This window comes from Lithobates pipiens, unplaced genomic scaffold (assembly GCF_037356315.1).
Source record: "Lithobates pipiens isolate NorthernLeopardFrog02 unplaced genomic scaffold, aLitPip1_a1.2 Scaffold_18, whole genome shotgun sequence".
NCBI classification, from domain to species: domain Eukaryota; kingdom Metazoa; phylum Chordata; class Amphibia; order Anura; family Ranidae; genus Lithobates; species Lithobates pipiens.
Genome location: NW_027507758.1, coordinates 489,240,659 through 489,268,087, shown reverse-complemented (window position 1 = coordinate 489,268,087; position 27,429 = coordinate 489,240,659). Strand labels below are relative to the sequence as shown.

Genomic DNA, 27,429 nt, shown 5'->3' with positions numbered 1-27,429 from the left:
GCTCATGTCCTCCACATCGCAGCCTCCCGTGCACATCAGACTGACCCATCGTAGACTGACCCATCGTAGACTGACCCATCGTAGACTGACCCATCGTAGACTGACCCATCGCAGACTGACCCATCGCAGACTGACCCATCGCAGACTGACCCATCGCAGACTGACCCATCGCAGACTGACCCATCGCAGATTGACCCATCGCAGATTGACCCATCGCAGATTGACCCATCGCAGATTGACCCATCGCAGACTGACCCATCGCAGACTGACCCATCGTAGACTGACCCATCGCAGACTGACCCATCACAGACCCTTCGATAGTAGACTTCTGTCCTTTTCATAACAGCACAGCACTCCTCCCCTCCCCACAGAGCCCTACCTTATTCACACAAGATGGAAAGTACGGCAGCCCTGGACAATGGGCGTGACTTTTCAAATTAAAGGTGGTGATTGATTGCTGGGACCGCCCTGCTGCGTAGCAACCAATCACCCGCTTCTTAACTTAAAAAGTCACCCCCTTTGTTCAGAGCGGCAGCGCTTCATGTCTTGTGTAAATAAGACAGGCAGTGTGGGGATCTTATTGAAGGGCCAGACCCATGCGTGCCTGCCAACCTGTGAACATAGCAGGCAACCCGGGGGCGGGAAGAGGACACACAGGCAACTATTTGGCGAGGCTGCAGTCCACGTAAGATGGTTACTGGGGCCAGAACCGGACTGAGGTCTGCCATTTAGGGATACCTGGTCTAGGGGTTTGTATTTTCTCACATTTGGATCATCAGATCCCCATGTATTAATCTGGCACTTTTTAGATCCTACCTTTACCTGATCTACATATCCATGACTCCATTTGTCTCTCAATGAGCTAGCACCAGGCACCCAGGGTACATTTTATTTATTTATTTATTTATTTCATGTACTTATATAGCACCATCAATTTACTCAGTGCTTTACATTCAAATCAGTCCCTACCCACAAGGAGCTTACAATCTAAGGTCCCTAACTTACATTTATACATACATACACATACTAGGGCAGATTTAGGAAGTATCTAATTAATCTACTAGCATGTCTTTGGAGTGTGGGAGAAAACCAGAGTACCCGGAGGAAACCCACGCAAGCACAGGGAGAACATACAAACTCCAGACAGGTAGTGTCATGTTTGGGATTTGAACCAATGACCCTTTTTCTGCTAGGCAAAAGTACTATCCACTACACCACTGTGCCAACTCATATTTGTTTGCAAGTGTCACCTGCAGCGCTGAAATGAAAAAATTAAAATAAAAAATAAAGTCAAGCAGTCACAGCGTTAGACTTGGGGCACCCCGCAAGAGATGTGCAGCATGTGCCCTGTGCTAGCAATGCCTCATTTCCCTGTGGTACAGTACAGAACTGTGGAAGGCTCCTACTTGGCTCTGATGTGCAGTGTGGCATGACACAACTAAGGGGAGGACTTCTACTCGGAGCATTGCACCAATCTGAAGTTTGGGTAGGGGGCATACCACTGTATTGGGGGTGGGGGCGGGGGAGAAATTTGAGGTGAGGAAGAGATCCTACTGGAGGAAATTTGAAGGGGGGGGGAGTCAGTACTGGTCGGAGGGGGGGGGGGTTAGAAACCTGTACTGAAGGGATTTGGAGAGAAGGAAAGGATCTGCAATGGGGGAATTTGGGGGTGGGGGGGAGAGATCTGAACTGGGAGCATTTTGGGGAAGAGATAGGGAGATCCATATTGGGGAAATTGGGTTAGAAAGGTGGCTTATATGTTCTGTTTTGGTGGGATTTGGGGTGGAGAGAGAGCTGTACTGGGGTTGGGTGGTGAGATGGAAAGTTAAGAAACATGAGTGTATTTCCAAGATGGCATCATTTTTGGTTGTACGCTGTCCTGTGTGTTACACACTTCTGACCCTCTGTGCATTATGTACTCATGGCCTTGTGCTCTGTGCATTATATACTCCTGTGCTCTGTGCCTTAAACGCTCATGGCACCTGTGTGTGCTTAAAAGTGAAATTAAAGGCTTGGCTTTAAAAAAACAAAATGTTATACATACGCGCTCTGTGCAGTGGTTTTGCACAGAGCAGCCCCGATCCTCCTCTTCCCGGGTCCCCCGCTGGCACTCCTGGCCGCTCCGTCTTGCCGAATGCTCCCAGAGCAAGCAGAGCTGCAGCTCGGCCCTGCCTCCTCTTTCTTATTGGCTCACTAGCTGTGATGAACAGCAGTGGGAGCCAATGTTGTCTCACCCAATCAGGAGGGAGAGTTCCCGAGCCGAGACTCTTGTGCACATCGACAGATTGTAATGGGGCTCAGGTAAGTATTATGGGGGCTGGGAGGGCTGCTGCACACAGAAAGTTTTTATCTTAATGTTTAGAATGCAAGGTAAAAAACCACCTGCCTTTAGAACAACTTTAAGCACTCCTGACCTTTGTACCCCGTGTGTGTTTGGAACCCTTAACCCTGAATTATTTGCGTTGCTTATTCTTGACTCCTGCACTCTGTGAGTTTGTTTTATATAACCATACCCTCCATCCCCATTGTTAATACAATTTGGGAATACCACCCACTGTTGCCAATATTACTCTCCTTGGAAGGCTCTAATGTGCCTGCCCCAGGTCTCCTGCAATCCTAGGAATGCCCCTCAATCTCCCAGTTACTGCCTATAAACAGTATTGTATAGTGCTGGTTTGTTTCAAGTATCATTTGCTTCATCAGCAGAGAATGAACTATTAGGCTGGGTTCACATATAAGCACGCAGCGGCTCACAGCATGAGTCTGGTGTGTCTCCATTCACCCCTTTTTTAGGTCCGATTTCAGCCTGATTTTTTTTTTTTTTGGCTGAATTCGGACCAAAAGACGCACAGGGCTCCTCTGCAAATCGTGCCGGAGCCGCTGCGGAGATATGTGAACCGGCTCCATAGAGCCTGCTGTGCGAATTGGATGCGGGGAAACCCTCATCCATTTCACAATAGTGTGAAACCAGCCTTAAAGTTGACTACATCTTGTTTGATGTAGACACCCCATGTGGTTGTTCCCATACTTTACAAAGAGTGACTGTTGAAATATAGTATTTATTACACAAAAATACCTTACCTTGTATGGCCAATTTTAAACATACTAAAATGTGACTTTTTGCTAATGAATACTGTGCACCATTACTGTCATCCATGGTATACTAGACCCCTTTAATGTATTGCAGTGTTACGTTACTTAGGAAGGGTAACTACTTACCTTGCAGAGCTGAATCATCCACAAAATCCTCATGAGACTCTTTTAGTTCTCCAGGTCTTGCTTCACGAAATTCATTTCGGAGGGAGATTTTCCACCATCTCAAAATAACCTTGAAAGGAAAAAGAGAGTCACAACCAGGTAAGCCAGTTTAATTACAAAGCTGCCTCAACACAAAGGAATGAATAATGTTTAAAGAAGACAAATGGAGATTTTCAGTGTCATGTTAATGAAATTGGTGAAAATAAACAGCAATCCAAAAGAGAGAGATGTAGCAAACAGATTTTTTTTTAAGAGACTATGGGGGTTGATTTACTAAAACTGGAGAGTTCAAAATCTGGTGCAGCTGTGCATGGTAGTCAATCGGCTTCTAACTTCAGCTTGTTCCATTGAGCTTTGACAATAAAACCTGGAAGCTGATTGGTTTCTGTACCAGATTTTGCACTCTCCAATTTAAGTAAATCAACCCCTGTATAATTATATGCAGGAAACCATAGAATAACATGGTACCAGGGGTGGACTGACAACTCATGACTCATGGGGCCAGTGGCGTGACTAGAACCCTCTGGGCCCTGATGCAGGAAACCATGGTGCCCCCCCCGACCTCCGGACAGGGCTCTTTTCTCCGAGCCCGATGAACACCAGGGCCCAGTCCCAAGTCAGTGGCCGCATATAAAGGAACCAATTTAAAAAACATCAATTACAGCTACTGTGCCCATTAAACGCCACCACTGTACCATCAAATGTCACTGCTGTGCCCATCAAACTCTGCTGCTGTGCCCATCAAATGCTGCCACTGTGCCCATCAAATGCCGCTACTGTGCACATCAAATGCTGTTGGTGTGCCCATCAAATGCTGCCACTGTGAATCCCCACTGCCCGCTCGCTGTCTGCCCGCCACTTACCCTGTCCTGGTGGGGCAGCGGGTAACGGCCATGAGCAGGGTCCTCCATGCATCTCCTGCCATCCTCATCTCCTGTCTTCTCCTCCTGATGGGCGTCCAATAGCTGTGTCTCGTTTCAGCCAATCGGGTGATGGGAATATTAATTCACTTTTCTAACACACCTGGGTAGACTGTGAGCGTCAAGCATGGCGCTCGCAGTTCACCTATTTTGAAGCCTATTAGAGCCCATGGCTCAAATCAGGTGCTGCAAAAACACCCCCCGCTGCTGTAATTCAGGCACCTGGCACCCCAAAAGGGACCAGACACCTAAATATGGGGGTGGCAACGGTGGCTATGGATAGATTCATGCTATGCTATGCATGAATCTATCCATTGGTCATAGAGGGGGTGGAACCTGTGCACCCTTTTGGATGCCCCGCCACTGATAAACACATGAATATTCACATACATGCGCGCGCGCACACGCATGCATACATACACATACATATATGAACACACACACATGCATGCATACGCTCACACATACAAGCATACTCACACACACACACACGCACGCACATACAAGTATGCTCACACACACGCACATACAAGCATGCTCTCACACACACACACACACAAATACAGGAGTAGATAGTCTTATTAAAAAAAACGGCAGACATTTACCTTGGCTCTTCCTGCCGGGTACTGCATTGTAGGGGGAGACAAAGGGCACACGCTGTGCTTTCACTAAAGGCTAATGTGAGGAGCTCCCGCACAGTGCCGATTTCAGTTCGGCTGATGATCGGGGAGCTCCCCTCCTATGGAAGAGTACAGGGGGCCCTTGAGGGCCCCCTACAGCAAGGGGCCCGGTTGCCATGGCGATCTTGGCGACCCCTATAATTCCGCCACTGCATGGGGCCCCTGGGCAAGGGGAGATTATGGGGCCACACCGTATACACAAACGCACAGACACAGTATACAATCACACAGGTTACACATACATGTACACACAATATACACAGATATGTTTCTATTGGCTGAGAAGGTACTGGAGAGATGGGGCAACTATAATCTCAGGATTTTTACATACTATCCCTGGTTTTACTTAGGCTGGCAACCCTTATGGGGCCCCCGGGCAGTGCCCGTGTAGCTGAATGGTCAGTCCGGCCCTGCATGGTACCATTGTCCCCAAAAAGTTTTTTCTATTTTATTTGAATGATTAGGAAATTATCAGCGTTGCATGCTCAATATTTTGTTTAAAAAAAGAAAATCACTAACCAATATATACAAATGATATATGGTGCAGAGTTGTCAATGTAATCTGGCTCCCTCTCCACTCCTCATATTAAGAACTGGGTACAAGAATTATGTTATCTTACGCAGAAGGAAAAACCAGACAGTCTACTTTATGACACTCAGATCAATTTGCCACATTATGAGGTCCACTGATTCTTTTTATGAGATCTACAGCTTTTTAGTGATATCCCTCTTCCATCGCCTGAGATCTTTTTCCATCATAAGAGGGGACTTTCTGCATTGCACGCTTGTGTGTCGCTCATATCTGGTTATCTTATCTTTCTTTCTTTTTCTTATCTGTTTGCTAATTGGAGAAAGATGAAACTTTGGACCTTTCTGGCACTTTATGCTCACTCTATATTTTTTGTTATTTTCTTTTTGTACAGAGTGTCTGATTCTATCTACTTTGCCATGTTTGGATGGTGGTCTGAATGCCCCCTTTACCTCAAACTTTATTAAAATTAGAGAATAAACATCACAACATGTAATCAGTTGTTTTAAATTACAACTTGTCTAATATGTTGTCGAGCAACTTGCCAATTAGGTCAAAATGAATTTAAGAGCATTTATTTTGCTATTCTTTACAGCCTGTGCATTGAGGCTGTTGTAAGCAGATACTACTCCATGATTGGAGGAGAGGCCCATCACATGACTAAAATCTGGTACACATGATGAGATTATCAGACAAATAATAGTCAGTGTTTTTTTTTTTTTTTTTTTGCATGCTAGTCTCCATATCAAAAACGAATACATTACTAAAGTACGACAGAATAAAAATTCGGAAGTGATCTAATGTATTTGTATTGCATAACCTCAAGTATTTTCGGATGAAAATTGTAAAGATGAAACAAAAATCGTATAATCTGGTTTGTACAGGAAAAATTTTCATGTTTGTCTCTTTGGAAAATTTTGGACGAAAGCTGTGTACTAACAATCAGATTATCATACGATCGCTTAGAAAGCGGTATTTTTTGTCCGATATTCTGATTGTGTGTACGGGCTTTGGACAGAAAAGGTGAGTGGACTTGTCTCATCCTAGGCTTTTTTTTTATTTTATTTATTTTTTATTCATTCAATCATAAGATCTCATTCACAGGGGCGCTTAAAGAGGAAGTAAACCCTTGTGGGCTTACTTCCTCTTTATTTCCCTGCAAAGGTAAAGCATAATGGGCTACAATGCACCGCATCGCAGCCCATTATGTGCCACTTACCTGACACGGAAGCCCATGATGTCTTTGTTGTCCCCACGAGCAGGGAGCGTCCATCTTAGTCCCTCTTCCTTCCGGGGCTGCGAACTCCGGCTCTGTGACTGGCCGGAGTCGCGTGACGTTACTCCAGCGCATGCACGTGGGAGCCGCCAGTCATGGCATGACCCATATTAGAAAGGCATGATGTGCCCTTTCTAAAGGGCGCAATGCGCCAATGACATCAGCACATGTGCCGTAGTCATCGGCAGTCGTCTTTTTAGTAAATATCTCCTAAACCGTGGAGGTTTAGGAGATATTTCAAACACCTAGAGATAAGGCTTAATATAGGCTTACCTGTGGGTAAAAGTGGTTGTACAGGGTGTACAACCACTTTAAGCCTCGTACACACTACTAGTTATTATTTATTTTTTTTCGTTCAACCCAGCGGGTTGGAGCCAGTGTACTAACAATCCAAATTTAGTACAGCAATCTCCCTTAATGTGTTATTGTTTTCCGACAGGCAGCCAGAACACTCCGGTCAGGGCTCTCAGCCATTGGCTACTGTGCACACAGAATGTACACACAATGCCGCCCGACATTTGGCCCATGTGTACTAGGCTTTACACCTGTGGGTCCATGAATGGGCTGTGTCCTTAAGTGGCCAAGTGCTACGTGCAGGCAACGTATTCATATCAATAAACCAAAAAGATGAAGCACTAGAGAAACCAAATAATAAAAAATTGATAAATACGTAATGTGTCCAGTTAAAATAACAATTCATAAAAAAATACTTTGCATAATATGGATCCATGCAGGGCAAAGAATCAACTAAGAATGAGTATATATCACCGTGCTAACCAGAAATAAATGATCCTCTATCTAGGAGTGGTCAGATAGATGGTAGTGTAACAATTCATAAATAGTCTGTATGATCCTACAAAGGTTCAGTTCTATATTATCCAACAAGAAACCATGGACCAAATCAAGGGGCAAGTACAATTCCCACAATAGCTGATTTTTATTTTTTTTAGGCCCCACAATAATTGCCCAAATGTTTATCAAATTACTGTTTTGACTAAAAATAGGATACAATCCTTATTAATATACATAAATACAACATATCTTACAAAATATCTTTTAAATTCCTACTATGGCCTTGTAACATGGAGTGTACTACCTTGTACAGGCTGTGTTTATGTGCATGGGGATGCACAGGTGTTCCATGCAACCCTGGGTAGGCAGTTCCATTCATGTCAATTGAGATGCAGTAGCAGTCGCTGCCCCCAATCTGACACTCACATAGGTGCATGTGTACAGCCCAGTATAAGTTCAGGGACATGCACTCACACCCACATGGATGTCAAATTAAAGGATCACTAAAGGCAAAAAAACAAACATGTTATACTTACCTCCACTGTGCTTTGCACAGAGTGGCCCCGAACCTGCTCTTCTGGGGTCCCTCGCCGGCTGTCTCGGCTCCCTCCCGCGAGGACTCCACATCTTCATGTGAGCTCCCTTGCATAATGTGGAGCTCGCTGTATCACTCAGCCCCGCCCCCCGGCGTGCTGCATCATTGGATGTGATTGACAGCAGCGCGAGCCAATGGCTGCGCTGCTTTCAATCCATCCACTCTAGCCAATCAACGGCCAGGGTGAGTGGTGAAGAGGACGTCGGGGGCAAGTGCAGGACTTTCGAGGGGTCAGGTAAGTAAAAAGGGGGGGGGGCTGGGGGTGCCAGCATTGTCAGTTGTTTTTTCACCTTAATTCATAGAATGTATTAAGGTAAAAAAACGTTTACCTTTACAACTCCTTTAAGAGCAGAAACTGTATCTGTGTAGCCACTGCTTCCCAATTCACATCAATGGCACTGCCTATATGTGGGTGCACAGAATATCTGTGCATCCCCATGTGCGTAAATACTGCCTTGCATGGGCGAACACTTTAGTATGGCCCGTGTGAATCAGACCTTGCTATGTTTTTTCTTTTTTTTTGTTAAATTACTGTTTTTTACAGTGTTTTTATTTATTTTTTCAGTGGGGGGAGGGCTTTGGTAAGACATCAGTGGTATAAACAGACAGCCCTGATGTCTCTATTATGAGAATGAGAAAGCAACTGAGTCCTCAGTCTCTTTCTCTGCAGCCTCAGCTGGACTATATAGAGTCTCCTATTCATTCACAAACTAAAACATAGAAAACACCGTTTACTATGCTTCAGTGATGAATAGTTACATAGTAGGCGAGGTTGAAAAAAGACCAAAGTCCAACCTGTGTGTGTGATTATATGTCAATATTACATTGTATATACCTGTATGTTGTGGTCGTACAGGTGCTTATCTAATCGTTTTTTTTAAACTATCGATGCCTCCCGCTGAGACCACCACCTGTGGAAGGGAATTCCACATCCTTGCCGCTCTTACAGTAAAGAACCCTCTACGTAGTTTAAGGTTAAACCTTTTTTCTTCTAATTTTAATTTGAGTGGCCACGTGTTTTGTTAAACTCCATTCCGCAAAAAAGTTTTATCCCCATTGTGGGGTCACCAGTATGGTATTTGTACATTGAAATCATATCTCCTCTCAAACGTCTCTTCTCCAGAGAGAATAAGTTCAGTGCTTGCAACCTTTCCTCATAACTAATATCTTCCAGACCCTTATATTAGCTTTGTTGCCCTTCCTTGTACTCGTTCCATTTCCAGGACATCCTTCCTGAATAAACAAAGGAGCTATCATGAATCGATCACTCACTGTGTTCCATTAGGAAGTGGCTGGTAAACATTTCATGTTTACCAGCCCCCACATCCTGCTCTCCATCTTGACACTGATCTGCCACCCCAGGAGCAGCAGTAACTGGTGGGAGGGGGAAGAGGAAGAACCAGCCAGCAATGCTGCAAAGAGGGGGTGCCGGGAGATCAGTGGTGGGGGCAATACAGAAAGGGGTTAGAGCAGCTGGGAGGGATCTATTTGCAGTCCCACTGTGGCTCCCCTGCAACCCCGGAATCTGGCAGGAGGGGGGAGAAGTAGCTGGCAGCTACAGGAGAGCCACAGGGGATCAGTTCTGGGGGGTATCTGTGCTGGGGGAGAGATTATTGGCGGTTGTCATACTTTCTGAAAGAACCTTCTCTATGTAGAGTGTGGGGCAAAGCCTACCTCCAGTTTAGAGTTATAATAAACTAAAAATGTAAATACTTCTAATCCATGTACATGTAAACATGTGTAGGCTCCATGTTGGAGCCTTATTACTTTGATGAGGAAGCTCGGGAAAGCCACATGGTCCTTAGTACAGGAAAAGTTGACATTTGCATATAACTTTAGCTACCTATAACTAGATTTAGTTGGCGTGCAGTTTTAAATGAAGGTAATCCTTGCTTATGTATTTTTTAGTAATATACCCTACCTAAATTGAACAGATTTACTTTATATGACTGTATAAATGAGTTCATATAACTTGCTTACCTGTCAGCAATTTGTGTTTACAAGTCTGGATCATGCAGCTGTCAGAGTTGACCCCATGGATAAATTCTGAAATAATCCTGTCTGCATTGCTGCTAGGCTTACCAGCAAGACTCAGTGCAGCATGTGTAAACCTAGACACACTACTGGCTGAAAGCCCAAACCTTATTCTACAAGAGGCCATCACATAAATGGCAAATATCAGCTCCCAATGGAGTATATGACAAGGGGGGGGGGAAACATACATACTGTACCTGGCAACAGTCTGTAAAGCACATTAAGAAAACCTCTTATGAGGAAAACAAAGGCTGGATTGGATATGCTAGTTGCTTGGCTGCCATTATGGCCCTTTGGTTTCAAAGATTTGAGTAAGCCCTTGTACACATGGTCGGACATTCCGACAACAAAATCCGACGGATTTTGTCCGAAACTGGTGTTGCATACACACGGTCGGACAAAGTTCTCGGAAAATCCAATTGTTCGTAACGTGATGACGTTATTTAGTTATGACGGGACTACGTTCAGGCTAGTAGCCAATAGCTTTGGTCTAGGAATTTGATCTGAGCATGCATGGCACTTTGTCCCATCGGAATTTTCTACAAACGATCAGACAAAGTCCTATCGGATCATGTTAGAAAATTTTTATATCCAGCTCTCAAACTCTGTTGGTCGGAGGTTCCGACGGAAAAAGTCAGATGAAGCCCACACACGGTCAGATTATCCGACAACATGGTCCGATCGGACGGTGTAAATGACAGGATATGTGAAGGAAATGTGCACGATTCCCCCATCAACACAGACAGTGCTGACAGGGAAATCCCTCCTGCCGAGCAATTGTCTGCTCCCGATGGGGGGTGGGGGAAGCCATCCCCGCCGGGAGAAGACAGTGATTATCAGTAGCGGCTATAGCAGCCACTAGCGATAATCGCAAGAGAATCTGGCAGGCTGGTTGTACCCGAGTTGATCGATCAATCAACTTGGTACATTCAGCCTGCCCATTAATGGTTCGAATATCATCTGTTTCTTGCTGATTTGGCCGTGATTTGAACCATGTATGGCCGGTCTAAGTGACAGGAACCTCTATAAAGATAAGCAGGGATAACTACAATGGGTTTGAAGCAATGTAATTAATAGTGAAATTTGGTGTACTTATTTCTTTGTAATCATAATGAACTGCCTGGTCACTGAGCTTGAGTCAGCTAACTTAGAAGAGCCAATAATAGGGGTTTTGTTATGTGCCAGCCCCCTCACTATAAAAGGGTTGATTGGAAGAAGCCATTTGTCATTGTGTGTTGGAGTAGGGAGAGTTATGCTCCATACACGCAGTCGGAAATTCTGACAGAAAAAGTCTGATCGGATTATGTTGTCGGAAAATCCGATCATGTTTGGGCTCTATCCGACTTTTTCTGATTGTGTAGAGAATTCTGATGCACAAAGTGCCACGCATGCTCAGAAAAAATTTGGAGATGAAAGCTATTGGCCTCTGAGTAGTCCTGTCGTACATTTTGTACGTCACCTCGTTCCGAATGATTGGATTTTCTGACAACTTTCTGCGAACGTGTGTATGCAAGACAAGTTTCGGCCAAAATCCGTCGGAAAAAATCCAATGGATTTTGTGGTCGGAATGACCGACCGTGTGTATGAGGCATTAGTTGCTATACTGTGCTAAATTACTAGGGGCTACATATTCTCGTGTATCAGTTGAATGCCCCCCCTCCCCCCAATATATAGTTATAAACAGTTTATTTCAACATAAAACCTGCCTCATCTCTCCCTCTTACACTGCAGCCTAACCAAGCTGTTTACATACTGTCGAGCTGAACAATATTTGTGGCTATTATCTCTCAGATATTACACTCAATACACTGTAATGTTTATTGCAAGGTAAAACCTGCCTTGTCTCTTTCCATTTGCTGTCTATTCAAGTGTTCATGTACTATCCTGGTGTTAGCCAATTTTTAACAAACACATAATGTCTATATTTTGAATGTCTTAGGAATAATTGGTGGTACAGGGATGGGAGGGTATTAGCAGAATATAAGGTTTGGCTTTGAACTGTTATTGTGCACCCCTTTTTTTAATTTTAAAGCGGTTTGTAAAGCATTTTTTAAATATTAAAACAATTAATTATACTTACTTGCTCTGTGCAATACTATTGCACAGAGCGGCCCCAAACCTCCTTCTGTGTCTGCCCCTATACCAAACCGCTTGCTATAGGGGCAGACATGCGGACTTGCTCCAGAGCCATGCTGTGTGACACACCACTCACAGGATTTAATTGACAGCAGCAGGAGCCAATGGTTTAACACCTCATACAGCTTTACACATCCCAAGCACATATTGGTACATTGTTTTTTTTACTAAACTGTAGCCACTTTTGCTCATTGCATATGTAGGCTCAGCTTCCTGCAGCTATGTCTACCTAATCAAGGAATCTTTCTGCCAGACACTTAGGTTGAGTTCACACTGCAGCATGGAGTGGCTCACAGTAGGGGTCCGGTGTGTTCCCGTTCACAGTTTTAGGTATGATTTCAGCCCAAATTTTTGGCTGAATTTGGACCTGAAACAGACCAGAAAACGCACAGGACTCCTGTGCAATTTGCACTGGAGGCGCTCCGGAGATGTGTGAACCAGCTCCATTAATTGGATGCGAGGAAAACCGCTTCCAATTCGCAATAATGTGAACCCATCCTTAGACTTTCTGCAGGCCCATAGCCCTACACTGGGCAGGAGTCGTTGAGGAACAGTCCAACCCACAGTATGGGTGAGTGCCATATGCCAGGGTGGTGGAGGGTTGAATAAGTAAAAAGGGCTTTTATCATCCCCTAGACTAAAAAGCATTTAACCCTTCCAATACAGATGCAACATCCCCCTCCTGCAAGGGATTGTTTATAATTTTAGTGCATATCATTTAAATTTAGCCTTGACATACACTTTAATATATTGCAGCTTACCAGTTCAAAATCTGTTTAATTAAAGTTAAACTAACTTTCTAAGTTTTTCTTAAAGTTTAATTTAAAAAAAATGACTTGCATCAGTGCTACAGTTTGAATTTAAAACGTATTTGTGTGAACTGTGAAGTTAAGTCATGGATTGTGGAAACGAATTAGTGTCGGGTGTTTGTATATAGTATTTGCCACTGACTAATGCAGAGTTGCACTGCAAGATAAGCTAAAAGTAGTTGGATCTGTAGGTGCGTTTATAATTAATCAAAATTACTTGATTAATTGATTTAAAAAAAAAAAGTATAATTGAACACAATTTTTAATTAGTAACAGCCCTAATAAAAAAAATATATATATATAATATATAGCCAGTATGGTGGCCTGGAATTATGGGAGGAGCCCGGTGGGGTATATAACCAGCCCGTTCGCCTGTCTTCCTTGTCGGTTCCGGTGCGTGATATCTGATACGTCAGAGATCAAGGGCCGACTGTTCGAGACCATTCGCAGTAAATTGTGTTCGTGAGTTCCCGTGTTTTTTAGTCCCGATCGTGTCCGTGTTGTCAATTTGTCTCGTCTTTCTAAAGCATTCGTGTGTTTTCCCGTCTGAGTGTCGCATACTCAAAGAAATTTCCGTTGTCATACAACACATCTGGGCAGGCTGGGCAGGCTGTCGCAGGTAGGGCTTCGGCACCCATTTTTCATTTCATGTTTTCTATGTCACTTAAACACGATATCCTGAACTCACGAACCTCTCACTTTACATTTCACGAATGTTTTAAATCATGTCACCCTTACTTGTTACCTCATGTCACTACTCCTTCTCCTGTCGAAGAGAAATCGTTGTCACCTATTCGTGACATGTCGGTCATGCCACATCAGGCACTTCATATCGTAGGCTTACATTTCTAGTCGAAACGACTCCCCAATCATTTCAAAGTGTTTAAATCGTTCGAATCATTTCGAAAACGCAAACGACTGCTCGTCATGTCAAAATCAAGCAGTCCGGTTCAAATTGATTTCAAAACGTCTCATATCGTTACGAGTCGTCTCAAACCTTGTTGGGTCATTTCAAATCATTTCGTATCGTTTCATTTAATTTGAATCATTTCAATCTTTTTGTTTGAATCATTTTGATCATTTCATAGCATTTCGAATCAGTTCAATCAGTGTCATGTAATTTCGAATCTTTACAAATAATGTCACGTCTTTTTTCCGAATCATTTCATATCATTTCGAATCATTCGTTCATCTCTGTCACTTACCGCGCTCCGGTTCGAATCCTGCCGCATCCCCGATGCACCGATTCGCTCCGAAGTGCCCCAGGTTTCAGCCTCATTTCGATACATGCTCCAGAGACGGAGTCACTCGCAGGTTCAGACACAGTCCCTGATTCCAGTCTTTGTCATGGCATATCATTTCTGTCACTTATTACGCTCCGATTCGAATCCTGTCGCATTCATTGATGCACCGATTTGTTCCGGTGTGCCCAGCTGTTCACGCCTCATTTCAGTACATGCTCCAGAGACGGATTCTTTGTTACAACCATCAGTCCAGTCGTTGATTCTTGTCTCTGTCATGGCAGGTCATTTTTTGTCACTTATCACGCTTCGATTCGAATCCTGTTGCATTTATTTAATGCACCGATTTGTTCCGGTGTGCCCAGCTGTTTACGCCTCATTTCTGTACATGCTCCAAAGACAGGATTCATTTTTCATTTCACCCTCTGATTTTTGTCTTTGTCATGGGTATCATTTCATCTCACCTATCACGCTCCGTTACGAATAGTCACACCTGTGTACCAAATTCGTCCCGGCGTGCCCTAGGACAGGCCTCATTTCAGTACATGCTCCAGAACCCGTTTCGTGCTCGGTCGCAAGATTGCGGCATGACGATCCGGACCTCTGGCATGGCAGATTCACTCATTTCACTGTCACGTACCGCTTCCCGGTTTGAATCCAGTTGTTTTTTCAATGTTCGGGGGGCCTTGCTCATCGGCCTCATTTTACTAAGGTTGCCTCAAAATTCAATACATGCTCCAGAGTTCGGTTCGCTGTCAGTTGCATCTGCGACGCGACCAAATCACATCTCTGTCATGGTAGGCGTTTCATTCAAAAAGCAACATTTCATTTGTTTGTTTGTCTCATTTCATTTATTTCATTTCATTTTCATTTCTAAATCTCACCTCCATGAAGTCACTATTTAGCTAGCTATCTCTGTTTAGGTATTGAACTCTCAAACAAACTTCACCTTCATGTCCTCAGGTCAGTCGAGTTTTCAGTAGGTCCACCCTGCACCTGGTCGGACGGTGCCTCCTTAGGTAAGAAAAAAAAAAAAACACATCTGTGAAGGAAACGCACATGAGCGGAAGCATCCTTCTTGTCAAGCATGTATTTCTTCAGGAGTCACCAACGAGTCTTGTAATCCATGTCCCCCTTATGTAGGTTCCGCTTAGAAGAAAACCCAAACCCGAGGACAAGTAGGCTCGCCTAGGCCTGGATTACGCCACCATGTCCCGGGCCGGCAGTGAGGATCTCACAGCCCCATTATCTCCATCTCTAGTCTCAGAGAGTGGCAGCCAGCGGTCCCCCAGAGCATGGACCATTCCCAGACTGACAGCTGAGCTGAGGCGCAGAGGTGTACCCTTTCTGGCAACAGCCAGAAAGGCCGAGCTTTTCAGGCTCCTCTTTCCTCCCCCAGCTGTGGCAGAAGCTAGTACCCAGCAGGCCTCCCTGGGCTCGTTCGCCTCCTCAATTTCGCAGCTACATACCCTGATGTCTTCCCTGGCGACCTCAATGTCAGAGGTCCAGAATCGGGTGGCCCTCCTCGAGACCCGCCCGCCCGTTTCTCCTCCAGTACCAGCAGCCCAGGCAGTGACTAGCCCACTCGCAGGTATCACCGGGTGTACGTCAGTTGTGTACCCTTCTCATCTGGTATCGGCTAGCATCAGGAAGGACATCCTAGAGGGCAAGGACATCAATCTGGCTTCTCTACTCATCTCCATCCACGAGCTTGCGGAGAACAAGGCTTATACGTGGGGGGACGTGTCAGTGGTCCTCAAAGCCAAAGACCCCAGGCTGGAGAGAAAGCTTTCGGTCACCGAGTTTACGTTGGCCTTCGGCATGTTGAGGGATATCATCTGCTCAGCCTCCCCCAACAGGAGGGAGGAGCTGGATCGCTACCTCCATGTAATAGTAGATCTAGGTTACAAATATGGCAGTTTTTCGTTTTACGACTACCACCGCTCCTTTTCCGCTAAAGCGGCCGCCAGGCTCTTCCAATTCCAGACGCCTACTGACTGGAGCGTCATGGATACCGAGCTATTTTGCCGCCACTTCGCAGGTCTACGGTCTCCCCTCTGCGATTTGCCAGTCGGCTACTCATACCGCGACCTGGTGCGCTAACTCAGTGACAGCCCGGCCCTCAGACAATCCTTCTGCCTCAGGTACTGCTCAGGGCCCACAGGCGCCGGCACGCCTGCCGCAGACAGATAAATTTGGGCGCCCGGTCAAGACCATGGAGGTGCAGCAATCTGCAACAACTACAATAGCGGGTCATGCAATTTTAGTCAATGCAGGCTGCTCCACATATGCACGCAGTGTCATAGGGCTCATCCCAGGCTTATGTGCGAGGTCAAACAGATTAAGAAATCTTGACTGAGCCGGGTCAACGTCTCATGGCTCAGCATCTACCTTACAGCTCATCCTACTCCCTCACTATCAGTCTACCTTGTTCAGGGCTTCACTCAAGGCTTTCACACTGGACTTATCTCTCTCCCTCACCTCACGCACGAATGCCGGAACCTGCGGTCAGCAGCCATGGATGAATGAGCCATTGACCAACTCCTACAGACAGAGTTAGACCACAACTTTATCATAGGCCCTTTCACACAGCCCCCATTCAACACCTGGAGAGTCAGCCCTATTGGGCTTGTCAAGGGCAAGTTCTCAAATAAACTCAGATTGGTGTACGATTTGTCAGCGCCTCATTCCTCTTCTGTCCCCAGTCTTAATTCCCTTATCCCCTCCGAGGAGTTCTCTCTTAAGTATGCATCCGTAGACACGGCCATCCAGGCCATTCTCGAAACAGGCACGGGCACCTGGCTCTCCAAGGCCGACATCTCGGATGCTTTCAAGCTCCTTCCCATCCATCCATCTCTCTGGTGCTGGCATGGCATCAAGTGGAGGGAGCTGTACTATTTTGCCACCAAACTGACATTCGGGTCCAAAAGCAGCCCCTGGCTCTTTGACACTTTCGCGCAGTCACTCACGTGGATCTTGCTGCACGTAGCCCGGTGTTGGGGAGTCATACACTTTCTGGATGACTTCCTGCTGATCGAGCCACCCGGCTCACCGCCAGGAGATCTGGATAAGTTAAGGGTGGTCTTCAGTAACCTCAACGTCCCCATTGCCGAGCACAAGGTGGATGGTCCAACGCAGTCCATCACCTTTCTCGGGGTTAACCTAGACACCAACACCATGCAGGCCAGCCTCCCCCCGGATAAACTGGCCCGCATCAGGACGGTCCTGAGGGACTTCACCCGCGCCAGAACTTGCACCAAGAAACAGCTACAATCCCTACTCGGCATGTTGAATTTCGCCATGCGCATCATCCCTCAGGGTCGCGCCTTTGTATCACGCCTATTGGTCTTACTGTCCCTCTCACAGGACCCGGAGCAAGTCCTCAGCCTGGATCCCACGGCGATAGCGGACCTCGCTATGTGGGAGGAATTCCTATCGTCTTGGAATGGCGTGTCCCTGTTCATTCCCTCCGTGTCTTCCCTTTCACCCCAGGTGGTGACCGACGTGGTGGCCTCCACAGGCTTTGCGGCAATTTTTGGCCACCTCTGGCTCGCAGCTCCCTGGCCTCCCCAGATACTGGCGATACCTGGCTTTGCCGAGACATCCTCCCTGTTTGAATTATACCCCATCGTAGCTGCAGCACACACATGGGGCCGTAGTTGGTCGGGTCAAACTGTGACCTTTTCAACAGATAATTTAGCCACTGCAGAGGTCATTAATAAAGGCAGGTCCAGGTCTCTAGTGATGATGTCCTTCCTACGTCGGCTGGTCCAGCTCTCGTTATTATTTCAGTTCAACATCCACTGTTCCTTTATCCCCGGTAAATTCAATCAGGCAGCGGACACCCTCTCCCGCTTTAACTTTGTCTCATTTTTCGATCAGGTGCCCGGAGCCGGACCAACATCAGCAGCTATCCCAGACTGGTCTCAGCTGACCCTGGACTAGCCCCACACCTCCTAGCGGCAACCCAGCTCATCGATCTCTCCCTCTCACGTAATACCCTCAAGGCCTACCAAACGGCCTGGAGGGCCTTTAACCACTTTATGACACGTCACAGCACAGAGATGTTTCGTGTCAAGCAAGTCCTGGCCTTCATTTCCTACTGCCACTTGGAGATGGCATTATCCTATAATACGATCCGGCTATACCTGGCCGGTGTACAACATTTCACGTCCCTCCAGGACCCTACCAAACCTTCCTTATTTTCTTACCACGCCGTTCGGGCTATCATGCGCGGCGTCCAGAAGCGTCAGCCAGTGGCCAGCACCAGACGGCTGCCTATCACAGGAGACATTTTTAGAAACATGTCGGATATCCTGGCCACATCACCTTTCGGTCTCCGCCTTAGTGTCATCTTACAAGCAGCCATACATCTGGCCTTCTACGGCTTCTTATGGCCAAGCGAGTTTACTTGTAACAGCCCCACAGCACGCATGCTGTGCAAACGCCACCTGGTCCGATACGAAGACCATTTCATCTTACACTTAGCAGTCTCCAAAACGCAGCAGCTTGGCTCGGGTACGGACATACATTTCTATAAGACCAACAACCGCTGGTGCCCAGGCGCCACTCTCACCCGCTTGTTGACCCTTCTGGCCGATCAACCAGAAACTAGCCCGCTTCTGCCATTTCATACTAAACCTCTGAACGCTGCCCGGTTTATGGAACATGTCAGGATACTCCTGAGTATCCTTCAGCTCAATCCTACTCACTACTCCGGACATTCATTCCGTATCGGAGCAGCCTCAACAGCCTCCCGCCAAGGGGTCCCGGACCATGTCATCAAGAAGTTGGGCAGATGGAAGTCCACCTGTTTTGCCCGTTACATACCCAATCCACAAGTGTAGATGGCCCAGGCCTTTGTCAAGCTCACCCAGTAACAAACTTGAAACAATAAAGTACAACCCCTACCTGAATGTTTTTGCTCCCTTATTTTGGTATACCGTACGTTAGACCAGGGCACACTTTCAGGTCCATTTCAAGTAAGCGAGTTTATGTTAACCTTGTTTGTCATCCTTATCCGTATCGGTCAGAGGGCTCTGAACCATATATATATATATATAATATATATTATAAAATATTACACACACTCCAGCTGGTTTCTTATCATGTGTTGTGACGCTTCCTCCTCCACCTACCATTACACATACGCTGGACTTGCAGGTGAGCCCATGACTCACCAGATGCATTGTTCAGATTCCTCCTCCTATCTTTTTGGACATTTTCCTTGATGACTTTGTTCAAGTTTATTCCTATTTTTTTAAATACACATGTATTAAAGTAGGACGTATTTCATGTGTTTTGCTCACCTGGGAAGCAGTTTGCAGCATGCTAGACTGCATACAAACCTGAAGGCTGCTTTGTGCATGCATTTGATTCAGAAGACTACTTCTTTCCAATATATACAGTTTATTCACAGAACCTATTTGTGGGCTTACATCTAAAAGCCCTAAGGCTAAGTACGGGATTTAATTGTTTTTAATTTTTTTTTAAATCATACTTATCTATGTGGATGCAGCATCAGTTTGAAGCTGCACCTGTCCCCCGCCGGCTTTAACAGAGAACTGAGAACCGAGCGATCAAACACGGTCGATCACTCTGTCCTCGGAGCTCCCTGAGCAGAGAGCTGGTGACTGTCAGTCACTGGCTGTCTGGTCTCCCCTCCCCACCCCTCGCGCTCACTGTGCAATTTTAAGTTACCAAACCAAGTATAATAAGTCATTTATCTATCCCTTAGGGTTCTATTGTGACTGTACTGTGGTGATCATCCAACCCTGGGACCTTTTGTGTGGGCTTCCCTGCGCTCGGACGGAGTCCATCATCCCTTGGTGAACAATTGGCGGCTAGTTTATCTAACCTTTTTAAGGAAATCGCTTTTTGTATATAATTATAAAATTTTCTTTATAATCTCAATACTGGTATGTATATTGGACACTTTCAGATACCACAAGGGTGATTTTGCCGTAAAAATGGTCTGTGTTAAGCCTATCTTTAGCCTATCTTTATCTGTTTTTCAGAAGATACTCATTTTCTCCCCTAAAAACACCTCTAAAGAAGGGACACCGCCCTGAAACATGTCAGGCTTAGGAGGGATTTGTACTCATGTTTGAATTTATAGAGAATATATCATGTGTGAATTGTTCTGTCTTGCACAAATGTTTCTATTATGCTTTTATACATGCTTTTTGAAGCATTTTTTTCAAATAAATAATATGATTTTATAAAAAGTCCTTTGTTCGCCTTCAAAGTACCCGGGGAGTACAAGCATCCCTGTCCTCAGGGTCCTCTTTTACAATATATTTTTGGGATGAAGGCTTTTTGTGAGTTAAAATTCTCTTTTTGTGGTTCACCACTATATACATGTATCAGACATACGAGCAGACAGCTACACAGAAAGTCTGCAGGAGCCTGACATTGCACCTGCCATTGCAATGCTTTACAGGCTACTAAAATAAATAAATAATAAATGTGCATTTTTTTTTTTTCTTTTTTACATGCAAAAAAATTCATTTTTTTTTTTTTTAAAGGTAAACTTATCCTTTCAGTCAGATCTACCAAAATTAAAAGTCAGCAGCTACAAAGACTTTAGCTGCGGTCTTCTTATAAACAGACACCTGTCCCAGGATCCAATGCTGTCCTCACCTGGAACGATTCTTCACAGGACTTCAGGTTCCTGGTGCTAGCATCTTAACTGTGGGTAGCCGGCTGTGATTGCTTGCGGCTTCAAAGCTGGCTGCCCACTGCGCGAGCCATGCTGTGCTTTGTGAATGGCCCTTCTGGGACCTGTCACATGTCCCAGAAGGTTGCTGGCAAGAAGGGGAGTGAGGAGAACTTCCACTTGGATCACCAAAACTAGGTACCTGCCCCCCCTCCCAAAAAAAATATATTCCAAATGTGGCAGAGGAGGGAAGGGGCAGAGAAAGAGCGGAAGTTCCGCTTTTCATATGAGTTGTCATACTCTGGAAAGGGTACAACTTTTGTTATGGACATACCATAATTCTACACTTGGTACCACATGCATGTGGAATTTTATAGAACACAAGCTGGCAGCTCCCCTGCCGATAGGTATGCCATGTCCATCATTTGTGGATTACTAAACCATGGAAGTCTTAATCTGGTACAGTATACAATATACTGTATACAAGGAATTCATCATTTCAAGATTTATTCTGCATGTAAAAAGCACCGCCTTGTGGGAAATACGTGTGCTGACACTGGGAAAATACAGTCCATTATTCATGCATCAACACTATAGTGGAAAACTAGACTGACTATTCTCTTGCTTGATGCATGGAATGTATAAAGAATTTACTCTTTTGAAGGTGACAATAATATTAAAATTATTGGTATAGATATAATTTTCTGTATTAGATTTTTGACAATATCTGAAGTATATAGTATACAATATATCAGTCCCTACTTCATCTATATCAGTCTGGATTGTAATAACAATTTTTTTACAAGGAATTTCGTTTTTTTAGACTAGCCCATCAGTCTGCTTACAACTAACTGGAAAAAAAACACTTCAAGCTTACACATATATTTTGCTTTACAATATATACACTATTTGTGCAAAAGTTTTAGGCAGATGAGAAAAAATGCTGTAAATTAAAGAGAATCTCCAGGCTCCGTCAGGAAAAATTAAAAGTCAGCAGCTTCAAATAGCTGCTGACTTTTAATATTGGGACACTTACCTGTCCACGAATCCAGTGTTGTCTTCACCCGAACCGATTTCAGGTAAGGGAAACTGGCAGTGAAGCCTGCTGTGCTTTTTGAATGACCTGGCAGCGGGGGGAAGGAGGAGGGGGGGCGAACTTCCGGGTGACCTTGGCAAAAGTCACCTGGGAGTGGGAGCAGGTACCTGCTCCCCGAAAGGTGCTAAATGTGGCAGCTGAGGAGACGAGGTAAATAAGCAGAGCTTCCCCTTTTGGGTAGAGCTCCGCTTTAAGAATGCTTCCAGAAATAGAAGTGTTATTGGTTTATTTTTATCAGTTAACAAAATGGAAAGTAAATGAAAAGAATAGAAATCTCCAAATCAAATCAATATTTGGTGTGCCTTCAAAACGGCATAAATTCTTCTAGGTACACTTGCACACCACTTTTGAAGGAACTCGGCAAGTAGATGGTTCCAAGCATTTTGAAGAACTAACCACAGATCTTCTGTGGATGTAGGCTGCCTCAAATCCTTCTGTCTCTTCATGTAATCCCTGACAAATTCGATAATGTTGAGATCAGGGCTCTGTGGCGGACAAACCATCATTTCCAAGAGTCCTTGTTTTTTCTTTACGCTGAAGATAGTTTTTATTGACATTGGCTGTATGTTTGGAGAGTGATGTCCAAAGTTTGTTGGTGGTTCCCCAAGTTGTGCAGGAAGCTGATACTTCTACCACAGTGGTTACCCCAGGACCCAGTGCACCGATCGCTCCCAAGGGCCGAGGCAGGTTGCTCGCGTTAATAACTGGGCTACCCGAAGGAAAAGTACCTGGGTCTGGTAAGTAAGTGAGCAGTAAGCATGGTGTGCCTATGAGGGAAGGGATGCCAGTGGCCACAAGGGGAGTTCATCTAGAGATGCCAACCAAGGGGAAAGCCAAGAGAAATGATCTGCCGGCCGAAGAGTGTTCGACTATCTCAGATTTGGACATTTCGCCTGATAAGCTATCGGAACTCTTTTCGGACACTTTGTCTTACTTAGGAAAGTGGGGAGAGATTGATGAAGACTTAAAGCGGAGGTCCACCCTAAAGTGGAGCTTCTGCTCATTGGAACCCTCCCCCCTTCCGGCGCCACAATTGGCACCTTTCAGGGGGGAGGGGGGTGCAGGTACCTGTACAGTACAGGTATCTGCACCCACTTCCGGCGTAGATTCTGCAGAAGCTACGCCCCTTTCCGCAGAATCTACACCCCTTTCCGAAGGTCCCCCGCTGTCTGCTGGGAAACACATGGATCCCAGAGACAGCGGGGACCATCCTTATTGCACAGCGCGACTCGCGCATGCGCAGTAGGGAACCGGGAAATGAAGCCGCAAGGCTCCACTTCCTGATTCCCATACCCAAGATGGCGACGGCAGCACCCGAGAGACGATCGAGAGATCGGCTTCGGGTGCCGACATCGCGGGCGTGCTGGGCGGGTAAGTGTCATTATTTTAAAAGTCAGCAGCTGCAGTATTTGTAGCTGCTGGCTTTAAAAAAAAAAAAAAACGGCGGACTCCCGCTTTAACTAGCAATGTGCAGGAAGATGAAACCCCTGCTACTACTAGGGAAGCAATGGGTTCCCACAGCCCAGATTATGATGCCCATGCCAGGCTCCAAAGCAGGTCGTAAGCCGGAGGTGGTTGCTGGATATCCAGTTCAGCGTGCCCCAGATGCTTGGGTTCTATCTGGGTACGGAGACCCTAACAACCCTGCCTCGGCTGTCTAAGATCACCATTAACAAAGTAGCAGAAAATTACGGGTATTTATACCCCTACATTCCTCCTCGTTTAAAAGAGGAGATCCTGGAGAAGGAAATGCAGTGGGAATTTGTCCAAATACCCATCAAGGTGGACTTTCTGAAAGTATCACCTACAACGTCCGGGAAATACCTTTTAGTGCTGAATACCTGGGGCCACGCCCGCAAAATTAATATGGACAGTGTTATCCACCGTAGGCTAGACAAGCAAAATGTTAAATCCCATGTTGTCACTGTGGAGACCAAAGGAGAAGATGTAACATTGCCAGATCCCAGATATTATTGGTGAAGTCTCATCGAAGCGATGCTATTACCAAATGGATTACAAATAGGGGTTGTGTGATGCAAAGGACGCTCTGCTGACAGTTACCTTGCACACCCATTTAGAATGTTACTAATGGGAAAATCCCAACAAGCTGTAACGCCAGGACTGTGCTGGAATGATTGCTGCCAGAAGTTACAGGGAGCGATCATTTGAGCCACATTGGCTAAAAGATTAAAGTTGTTGGAGTGTTTCACCCTGAAGAGTGATCTGTGAACTTCAACAGGTTGTTGGTTGCAAAAGAATGAAGAAAGTTTCTGTCTTTGGCTGCCATGCGGGCAGACTGAAGATACTCTTACAAGGGGACCTGTGTCCCGCAATGTGGTCCCATGCAATCTGGTCTGACTGCTTGTTGCTTGAAATGCAGTCATGCCCTGAAATTCCTTTTTAAAGAAGAAAGGGAATTACTGGGAAATGTAGTTCATTCAAATTGGAGCCAAAATGGACAGTAACCGATAATGGACATTGAGCCTGCTGTTAGTTAGAATAGGCTGTAATAGAGAAATGAAGTTTTGTCACATAATGGACTCGTATACATCTGTCGGGACTGTTTGGATCAGAGTATTACTGAGGTTTATAGTTTTATATTATGAATTGTTTATGATTATGAAAGGGGGTGGTATTCTTGAAGAGAATGGGGACTGCTTTCAAAAAAATTAAATAATGTAGACATGCATAAGATGTTCTCATGTTTCATGCTGCCCTCGGCTGAGGACCAGTTTAAACCACTGTGTACATATTGCACGATATACTATAGCAGTGATGGCGAACCTTGGCACCCCAGATGTTTTGGAACTACATTTGCCATGATGCTCATGCACTCTGCAGTGTAGTTGAGCATCATGGGAAATGTAGTTCCAAAACATCTGGGGTGCCAAGGTTCGCCATCACTGTACTATAGGATAGGATAGGATGCTTTTGCATTGTTTTGATTTCTCTTTCAGGTGTTGCCGAATCAGTATGTCTTCCTTGGCCAAGGAGAGACGGGGATCTAGCTGAATAACAACACTAACCATTTATATATTATGTGTATGATGAAGGGTATTGAGGTGGATCACTGATGTTTTGGGGATGTGTGAGCTACAAAAGCACGGGAAAATTTGGTCAAAATTGTTGGCAAGATGAATGCAGTATGTAATCAAAAAATACTGGAGGAACATTTGCATCCATCAGCCAGGAAGCTCTGCATGAGACATACTTAGACATTCCAACATGATAATGATCCAAAACACAAGGCCAAGTCGGCTTCCATTTTTATTTTTTGCCAAAGCTTAATTTAACAGCTGAAGTGAGAAGCTGATTGGCTACAATGAACAGCTGCACAAGATTTTGCACTCTCCAGTTTCAGTAAATCAAGCCCAGTGGTTATTTTTTAACCACTTCCCTATCCGCCCATTGTCATATGATGTCCTCAGATGGGATCTCCGATCCTGGGCGGGCATCATAAGACGTCCTTGGCTTCCCGGGGGGTGTAGGGGGAGGGCGCGCGTGCCGCGTCACCGAGATGTCTGCTGGGCACAGAGCAGGACCATGGATCTGATCCATGTCCTTTCAGGTGGAGAGGCGACAGATCGTGTGTTCCTAGTATATAGGGACACCAATCGGTCTCCTCCCCTAGTCAGTCCCCTCCTGCTACAGTTAGAATCACTCCCTGGGTAACACATTTAACCCATTTATACAGTAATCAGTGCATATTTATAACACGGATCGCTGTATGGTGAATGGTCCCAAAATAGTGTCAAAAATGTCTGATCTGTTGGCCGCAATGTCACAGTCACAATAAAAATCATAGATTGACGCCATTACTAGTAAAAAAATAATAATAATAATAATAAAAATACCATAAATCTATCCCCTATCTTGTAGGCGCTATAACTTTTGCGCAAACCAACCAATATACGCTTATTGCGTTTATTTATTTATTTTTTACCAAAAATATGTAGAAGAATAAATATCGGCCTAAACTGAGGAAATTGTTTGTTTGTTTTTTTTTTTTTAATAAATTGGGATATTTATTATAGCAAAAAAATATTGTGTTTTTTTTTCAAACTTGTCGCTCTTCTTTTGTTTATAGGGCAACAAAAATAAAAATGGCAGAGGTGATCAAGTACCACTAAAAGTTCTATTTGTGGGGGAAAAAAATGATAAAAATGTTATTTGGGTACAGTGTTGCATGACCGTGCTATTGCCATTCAAAATCTTACAGCGCTGAAAACTGAAAATTCGCCTGGGCAGGAAGGGGGTGAAAATGCCCTGCATTGAAGTGGTTAAACCAGAGTTTGACTCACATTAAAACTGGGCCGATTTGGCATACGATTTGACATGTCAAATCGCATGCTAAATTGGTGGCCATTGCTCGACTTTGCAGCACTGCACCGATTCCCAAAAGTAGTTCCTGTACTACTTTTGGTGACTTCTTCTGGGGGGGGGGGGGTTGATATCAATAGACGTCTGTTCAGGAACCCGCACAGATCTGTCATATTGCCCCTGAAGTCAGACTGCATTGCCGGTTTGAAATCATGAGAGTTCAGCTGAATTTGCATGATTTCTAACCCACATCAGTGTGAACCTAGGCTTAGTGGCAGGGTATGTATATATAGATGTGTGTGTGTGTGTGTGTGTGTGTGTGTGTGTGTGTGTATATATATATATATATATATATATGTGTGTGTGTGTATATATGTATAAAAAAAAAATATATATATATATATATATATATATATACACACATACAGTTGCGCTCATAAATTTACATACCCTGGCAGAATTTATGATTTCTTGGCCATTTTTTCTGAGAATATGAACGATAACACAAAAACATTTATTTCTTTCACTCATGGTTAGTGTTTGGCTAAAGCCATTTATTATCAGTTTACTCTTTTTAAATCATAATGGCAACAGAAACTACCCCAATGACCCTGATCAAAAGTTTCCATACCCTGGTGATTTTAGCCTGATAACATGCACACAAGTTGACACAGAGGGGTTTGAATGGTTATTAAAAGTAACCATCATCACCAGTGATCTGTTTGCTTGTTATTAGTGTGTGTGTATAAAAGGTCAATGAGTTTCTGGACTCCAGACAGACCCTTGCATTTTTCATCCAGTGCTTCATTGACGTTTATGGATTCTGAGTCATGGGGAAAGCAAAAGAATTGTCAAAGGATCTGCGGGAAAGGGTAGTTGAACTGTATAACAAGAAAGGGATATAAAAAAAAAAAAAGGAATTGAGAATGCCAATCAGCAGTGTTCAAACTCTAATCAAGAAGTGGAAAATGTGGGGTTCTGTTGAAACCAAACCACGTTCAGGTATACCAGCTAAAATTTCAGCCACAACTGCCAGGAAAATTGTTCGGTATGCAAAGAAAAACCCACAAATAACTTCAAGCGGA

The 27,429-nt window shown here is 44.8% G+C and overlaps 1 protein-coding gene across 1 annotated transcript in view; it reads right to left on the bottom strand.

Annotated features, from left to right (window-relative positions):
• Positions 1-27,429, bottom strand: part of FBXO36 (F-box protein 36) — a 94,021-nt gene that overhangs the window by 51,489 nt on the left and 15,103 nt on the right. Inside the window, exon 2 of the mRNA XM_077488553.1 lies at positions 3,220-3,328. Coding sequence (XP_077344679.1) covers positions 3,220-3,328 — 109 coding nt within the window. The remainder of the gene's footprint in view (positions 1-3,219; positions 3,329-27,429) is intronic.